At 43.5% G+C, this 7,932-nt stretch overlaps 1 protein-coding gene across 9 annotated transcripts in view; it reads left to right on the plus strand.

Moving 5' to 3' along the window:
• Positions 1 to 7,932, plus strand: part of PAK1 (p21 (RAC1) activated kinase 1) — a 75,579-nt gene extending 67,647 nt beyond the window's left edge. For all 9 annotated transcript variants that reach the window (XM_042024199.1, XM_042024198.1, XM_042024201.1 and 6 more), the window contains 2 exons: positions 556 to 693; positions 2,591 to 7,932. In XM_042024199.1, the coding sequence (XP_041880133.1) occupies positions 556 to 693; positions 2,591 to 2,677 (225 nt within the window). In that variant the 3' untranslated portion in view covers positions 2,678 to 7,932. The remainder of the gene's footprint in view (positions 1 to 555; positions 694 to 2,590) is intronic.

A 7,932-nucleotide genomic window follows, 5' to 3' on the forward strand; every position in this document is an offset into this window, starting at 1 on the left:
CAGAGGGTGTGTGTGAATGCTTCATCCCCAAGCAGTAGCAAAACTGCTTTTTTTCTGCAGGGTGTTAAAAGATGCCTAAGGGTCTGCTGGACATCTTTTGTAAAGAGCCAACTGCATCTTTATCATGTTGATGTTTTAGGCCTTGTGCACTCAGGCAGAGTACCAACAGAAAGAAAAGTCTATTTAGTCAGGGTTACCTTCCCATGAGGATATAGTCATTACAGGAGTAATGGTAGAGTCATGCCAGTTAACTTCCCTGTGTAAACAGCGTCTGGAATGTTGTTTTTGTCCTTGTAATCCCTTGAGAGGGCTGCAGGTTCCAAACCCAGATTACGAGGGTAAAATAATAAAGGATTGGATCTCATCCACAAAAAATAGGGCTGGCAGCTATTCTGTTTGCTGAAATGTAGGCATTGATTAGTGACCCTGATGAGGTGGAGTTTTTTCCTCCCCATTGAACTGTGGGGAGGGAGAGGAGAAATGGGTGTCTCTAATCCAGAGATAGAATCTAATCTTCATAACCTTCTGTTTCCTGGGTGCTTGTTTTTGTCTTAGGCCCTGTATCTCATTGCTACTAACGGGACTCCAGAACTGCAGAATCCAGAAAAGCTTTCACCCATATTCCGAGACTTCTTAAATCGCTGTCTTGAAATGGATGTGGAAAAGAGAGGTTCTGCAAAAGAGCTGCTACAGGTAGGTGATGGGGAACAAGACTGGAACAATGTAATCATACAATCCTGAGTGAGGCCAGGCTTAGGGCGAGGTCTTGTTTGAGGTCTTGAATACTGCATCAGCTGAAGGCACAAGCACAGCTAAGGTAACCTCTGAGGGGAAAAAAACAACTGAAAACCACAGCCCCCAAACATAAATCCATAATAAAGTGATAACAGACTGCTCCCTTTCCATGCTGTACTGGCTACTGGCAGCAGCTGTGCAGTGTGTTCTGTGCCCACCCTCAAATAAGAGATATGTCCCAGGCCTGCCAAATGCTGAGACCCCCGATTCCTGTGGTTTCTTCATGTGGCTGGCCATGACATCTGTATATGTTATCACAGCCTTGTCATGCTTGTTCCAGTTTGGACAGCAGGAAGGCTTCTAGCTATCAGATATTCTGGCTGTCTCCTTTCTGGAGGAAGGATCACAAAGCTCTTTGAAATGTGCGTGGCTTCTATTAACTGGAGCAGTTCAGTGTTACCACATTTTGCCTGATAGTACTCCTTACAGAGATGATGGAACAAAGCCTGTGAGATACCTTAATTATAGAATGGCTTGGGTTGGAAGAGGCCTTAAGGATCCTCTGGTTCTGCTTCCCCTGCCATGAGCAGGGACACCTTCCACTAGACCAGGCTGCTCAAAGACCCATCCAACCTGGACTCGAAAAATTCCAGGGATAGGGCAGCCACAGCTTCTCTTGGCAACTTGTGCCAGTGCCTCATCACCCTATAATCAGATATTTCATTGAAAAACTGATGACTTAGTCTGAACTCATGGTGAAAGTTGAGGACCAAGGTGCCAGGATTTTTACCAGCATGGATGAGAGGAGTGGTTTGTGTGTTCTTTCTGTCAAATTTGCCATGAGGGTGGAATATGTAAGTCTTTGTAAAATAAATATCTGTGATCAGGAACACTCAGACGTTAAGTATCAGACAGTTTCCATTTTTTGTTTTCCTCTCTCTCCACTAATTTGTGTAGTGTGCTCAGACTTGGACATGCTGCTGCCTTCTGAGACTATAATGAAGCATAAATGGCTGACAGAACGGCAGTAGTTGAAAGATCACTTTTTCTTCTGGACTTTTCAGTCCTAAAATATCAGAAAGAAGTTATGTCCTGTTCCTTGGAGCAGGAGAACATTCTGACTGTAACACTTCAGCCTGCTCTTAGCTACCTTGTGGCCTCTGAATTTTTACTTCTTATTTTTTTCCATCTCTGAAGCGTGTTGCCTTGGGTGATTGATCCCTTCTGATGCTCAGAAGTCTTGTGGATTATCATTGCTTTTTGTTTTCAGAACAGCTTGTGGACTTGCCCTTCACTCTCTGAGAGCTGTTTTGATATTGTTTTAATTCAAGAAGAGCACCAGTGTAGCAGACTGAATGGTGCTGTGTTGCAAGCTCTGTGCTGCTCTTCTAAATTTCAGCTGCTTTGCAAATTTCTGATATCTGGTAGAAGGCCAAGGCAATGCTTTCTCCAGACCTGTGACAATGGGGAACAGGGAAATGAGAGGTGACTCCTGCATAGAGCCCTGTGCCTTGTGTCTGAGTCACACAGGTTGATTTTAGTACACCTTCCATCACACTGGATTTCAGTATAGATATTGCAACTTTTTAATTCCTCAGGGGAATTCGCTGAGTTTTGCTTGATCTTGAACATGCACAAATGTTGGGTAATTTAGCATGTGTGGGGTGCAAATCTCTTCATCACTTCAGGCAATCCCCAGAATTTTGTGGTAGTGACAGATCCTCGGGTTTCATGTGTACAGAGAGTAGAGTAGGTTCTTAGATTTCATATGGGTTTAGGTGAAAATGTTTAGAATAGCCACTTCTGGAGCATGTTCTGAAAAATTCTAACCATTTTTTCTTTTGTTTTGTCCTAGCACCAGTTCTTGAAAATTGCAAAGCCTCTATCCAGTCTCACTCCTCTGATTATTGCAGCTAAAGAGGCAGCCAAGAATAACCACTAAAGTGGTGAAGTCAACACAGAGTCATCATGTCAAGACTTTTAGATGTTCATTTCAGAGACTGAATTACTTGCCCTTCTCCCCTTCTGCTCCTTCTTTGCAGGGGTGTTCTGACAACTTTGACTTGCCCTGAAGGGTGGCATTCACTGTACAGGGAAGGGCACACAACAGGGACAGGGCTGATCTTACATGGTGAACTCTCCTTCCATCCTTGTGGTGGGGACGAGAGGGGAAGAACATTTTGTATGGGTGAGGAGATCTTTCTGAGAGCGTCTGAACCTGACCTCCATGTAGCGAAGCCAGTTTGTGTTCGTATTTCTTACGGTGTTTATTTTTAAAAATAATGTGGAGCCTTAGACCATGTTTATCTTAATAAATTAAATCTTTTGCTGGCTGCACTTTGCCTGCTTCTGCCAAGCTGCTATTACACCATGGAGGCTGCTCTGTGCTTTGGATGACTCGAGGAGGGAAGGAAGCAGGCAGCAGCAATGTGAACAGCTGTCAGCAGAGAGGGGAACGAGGGGGTGAAGGTGCATCCCTCCTGCAGCACTGCTGGATGCTTCGAGGAAGTGTAGGCAAAGCCTCTGTGTGCTTCCTGCAGCCATTGGAGAACTTAATTCATGGATGATCTCTTTGCCAAATTGTGTGAACTGCCCCCTTACTCCCCCCTTCCTTTCCCTTCCCCCTTTAGTGGCAACTCTACTAGTTAAACAAATCTCAAATATTTTTTTTTGTTGTTCTAGGAAATAAATCGCAGGAAAAAAAACGACAGAGAGCTCTTTTAGGGTTATTTTATCAGCGCTGTGAGGCTTTCTAGAGACCCTACCCTGTGTGATAAACAAACAAAGCAATTTCTATTCTAAAGATAAGATTTGCCTGCAAAATATGTTGAAAACTCTTGTTTCTTAGAGCAAGTTCAATGGAAAACAAACTGATAATGGATGCTGCTTTCTCCTTGCAGACGTGGAGACATGAATTTTTTGAAATTATAGTTTCTTTATGCTACTGATTCCTCGGGTTGCCAATAGTCTGTAAAACATCAGGAAACCTGGAACTACTAGAAGAGGGACTGGTTGTAAACACTGGGCTTATGTTCAACTGTATACTGATTTTTAATAAAGTGACTGCTGCGTTTCTTAACTTGGGGCTAGGGGAGAACTGGAGAATTCACTGTCACCAGACAAGTCTGTCATTGCTCTTATGGTGACCAGGTACTTGAATGTGTTGAATGAAGTAATATAACCTTTGTTTCTTACCCCTTCTTCTGCAGTCCTTTGGGATAGTGAGTGGCCCTCAAGGGAGTAACTTTACACACAGAGAAAATCGATAAAAAATTGTGTATTGTAATTGCGGGAGCTGCTTTCTCTGTACTGCTTTGGTCACACATGGGGTGAGTTTAAACCTATTCTGGAGTAACCTCTCATCTTTGTGTTGGACAGAAATTCATTCCTTCTTGCTGAGACCTGCTGCTGGCTCAGCCCTTTCCTCCCTGCACCTGGGCTTTAATGAAATAAATTTTTCCGATTGGCTCCACAGTCCATGACAGCTCTTATACCAGCTTTACTGGGTGGAGGTAGTTGGTGAGTTCTTTTGCTTCTGAGGGGCCTTCTCCCATTCTTTGTGCTCCAGGTTGGTCACTGTTTGACACAAGGCTGAGGGGTGAAGTCTGTTGCCCAAATTTGCAGCCTCTCTCCCTTTGTGTGTGTATATTTAATCTCCCAGTATTATTAAGTTTCCTTTCACAAAGTTTGTATCCAAGGATGAATTCCTTGGGCAAAACAGTAGAGCTGCCAACCTGGAAAGGGATATGATCTATTAATGAGCTCATCTGCTTGGAGCCTAGGTGGAAATTGTGGAATGGAAGGCCACTATGCTTGAATAATTCCCTTTGAAAAGGACTTTGTATTCCCTCTGGAAGACTCAGGATGGCATATGTGGGAGGAAAAGAATTAGTAGCTGGATCTTTCTTGATCTAAAATCTCATTTGACTGGCAGACTTGGAAATTGATTGTTTTTCTGACAGCACAGGGTTCAGTTTGATCCACAATGTGTTTAATGTCTCTGACTTCTCTTTAATTCCCTTCCCCACTCCCTTCTCTGCATCTCATTGAGATGAGAACCTCAATGCAGGTGTGCCCTATCTGCGAGCATGCATGGGAGGTTATTTTCCTGCAGCAAGATTTCTGCTAAACTTCCCCAAAGAAGATAGAAAAGGTTATTTTTATGTGGTTTAAGTTGCTCTTCTGGATCCTCTATTGCATAATGGAAAGGGATTAACAGCGACTGTTTATCCCTCCTCTTACAATGTGCTTCTGTCTCGTCTACTTCCACATTGACTCGCTCCTGCCTGGTTTCTGTTGGCTGCTGGAGAGGGGTGTTGCCAAAAGCCTTTCGTTCTGCTGGGAAAAGCTGCAAGACTCTGCCCATGCCTGTGTGTCATCTTGTCCCAGGCTGTTTTGTCCCCACTCATGATGGGTGGGTGGGAAAAGGCAGCGATTGCTACAGTGTGCCTGGACCTGGTTTCTGGTTGCCAGACACATCATGTTTTTATGTTCTCCTAAAATCTTTAAAAAAATTTGTAATTAGCTTAATCTTAGGAGAATGGATTTATTTCATTCTAGCTGTTCTGAAATGCATTGTTTCCTCCCCTGTCCTTTTATGTGTGAGTTGCCTGGCACCAGCATCTCCGTTAGCTTTTGAAGAGCCCTTCCTGTCTACAGCACCTTCCTGTCTACAGAGGGCTCTTAAACAGTGACTTTCTGACTGAAAATTTAACCTCTAGGGCTTATTTTTCTGAGAATATCTTGGTCCTGCTGTTACTTGAAAGTGACTACAACTTAACAGCTTCTTTGGTGCCTTTTTTCCCCCCCTAACTTTCTCTTATTAACTGATTTGCCTGAGTTGAAACCATTTTTAATCACAGCCCTTCAATATTAGCAGGCAAATTAATAATTAAGTTCTCTCTTCCATATTAGAACATTAAATATTCAATTGTTTTGACTGTCTTTTCAGAAAATTGGTTTCCTTTTTGAGGGATCTCAAGCAATCTTATACCAGAAATAATTTCATATCCTACAGTTTACAAAGGGCTTGGTGGAGGAAGAGGCTAAAACTAATCTTTTCTTAAACACAGAGATTGTCTTATTTGAGTATCAATTGATGGTAGTTTCAATAAGACTTCTCCTATGTTTCAAGCATGGGCATTGATTTATATTACTTTAGCTATTAGGGTTTTTTAGGGTTTAGAGGTTTTCTAAACAATTTGACTTGGGTCCAAGAGTTTGTGTGTGAGGTGTATGTGTGTGAGAGGAGACCATGTGGGAAGAAGGCAGGTTATTTGGACAACACTCTCAGGCACATGGTGTGATTCCTGGAGTTGTCCTGTTCATGGCCAGGAGCTGGACTCAATGATCTTTGCAGATCCCTTCTAGCTCAGGAGATTCTGTGAGGTTGAGAGTGAAGAGCCAGGGATGGAGGGCACAGCAGAACTGGCTGGCTGCAGCAGCAGTAGCACACCTTTAGCCATCCCTGAAATGTCTTCATTGAGTGGACGTGTTTTTAAAGAACATAAATCTGACTGATTAGTTCCTACAGGCACTTCTCTAGGCAGGCATTATGCTCCTACCAAACTGCCTTCCCCTTTTAAACAAAAGGGGTGCAGGGATTTCTCCAGCAAAGGAGGCTCCTTGAGAAAGGAGGTTTCCATGGAGACACTTACTTGACTTAAAAGATCTGGCTAAGGCTTGAGAAGAAGTTTGGTGGGTAGACACCACATCGACACAAAAGCCACTGTTTTGCAAAGCAGCTGGGGTTGCTGTGTTTTGTTGCCAGCTTGATGTCCCTTTTCAGGGGGTTGGTTTTGAAAAAGTACTGCGAATGTTGCCTGCTCAGGACTGTGAGGTATATAAAAGTCTGGCTCTTAGCTGAGATCTCTGTTAGTATCCTAATCCATCTGTCTCAAAATGCTGCTGGTCGGTGTAAGCAGGGCACGTTTGCAGCAGAGTACTGTGCAAGAAAGGATTGCAATGGTCTGTACTAGGTGCTTGCTTTCTTAGAACCCACCCTTCTTGGCTGACAGCAAAATTGGTTCTGACCAGTTTCCAAGAATAATATTTGTTTGAAGCCCATTCCTAATTTTACAGCTTGCATAGTCCATTTGTCTGGTGAATGACAACATCTTCAGTGTTAAAACTGTTAAAGGTGAACTGATTATCTGCTCATCTTTCCCCCGTAAAACAGTAAGACTTTTTAATGGCTTCTTATTTCAGCTGTAATAGAGAGCCTGTAGATGTATTTTGGGGTTGTAAGCCCAACTGGATGAAGCATATGTGTAATGAATGCTGTAGGATCTCATGGTTTGTTGCTGATGACAACTCACGGTGGCAAAGGTGGGATCTTAAAGAAGCAGCTGCCGACTTTGACAGGGAATGGCCAACAGCAACAAAACTGCAATAAGGATGGGAGCTGGATAGAAACTTCCTGCCAAAATGGAGCCTACAGGGAGCGGTGGGAAAGAGACAGAGTTGGTCCAAAGGGTAGGATGAAGCAAAGGTTAAAACTTCAATTACACAGTTGCTGAGGAAATTCAGGGACTGTCACATCAGCCTCCTGCATCTCAAGGCAGCAGCGTGTCTGAAGGAGGAGAGCAGAAAGGAGCCTGAGAAGGGAAAAGGTGCTGAAAGTGGAGACTGGAGCAGCAATATGGCTCTGAGTCACAGCCTGTGCTAAGAGCTGGAGCTAATCCAGGAGGTTCACAAAAAATGACAAAATTCAGCTGAAAAGGAAAAGTGGAGCTAGAATGGAGGAGATGGCCTTGATGTGCCAAGGAACTGAAGAGAGAGGCCAGATTTCCTGAATGTGTGAAACAGCAGAAATGAATTTAACACAGGTTTCTGTGGATGACAAGCAGCTCGTTCCCTCCTGCCTTGCAGCATCAGTGTCGTGTCTTTTTGAGATCAGCTCTGCTTTGGGATCGCGTCAGCAGCCGCCCAACTTCGGTCTTGTGTTTGTAAAGAAGGCTTTTTGCTCTGCACCTACTGATTTCTGACTGCAGCTCTCTGCTGTTGGTAGATGTCATTGTGTCATGTCCCACCTGGAAATACAGAGGCTGTTGCAGTTTTAAAATCTGCTGGATAATGTATTTCTCTCCATGCTGTCTTGGCATAACTCTCCTGTACTGTACTGCTGAGTTTGTTTAATGTGCCAGGTCAGCTCAGCCATTTTAAAAATAAAAATTGAAACCTTAAATAAGACCTTGA

Source organism: Corvus kubaryi, unplaced genomic scaffold (genome assembly GCF_017639235.1).
Source record: "Corvus kubaryi isolate FWS band 111438036 unplaced genomic scaffold, C.kubaryi_AGA036_p1.0 37260, whole genome shotgun sequence".
Classification (NCBI taxonomy): Eukaryota; Metazoa; Chordata; class Aves; order Passeriformes; family Corvidae; genus Corvus; species Corvus kubaryi.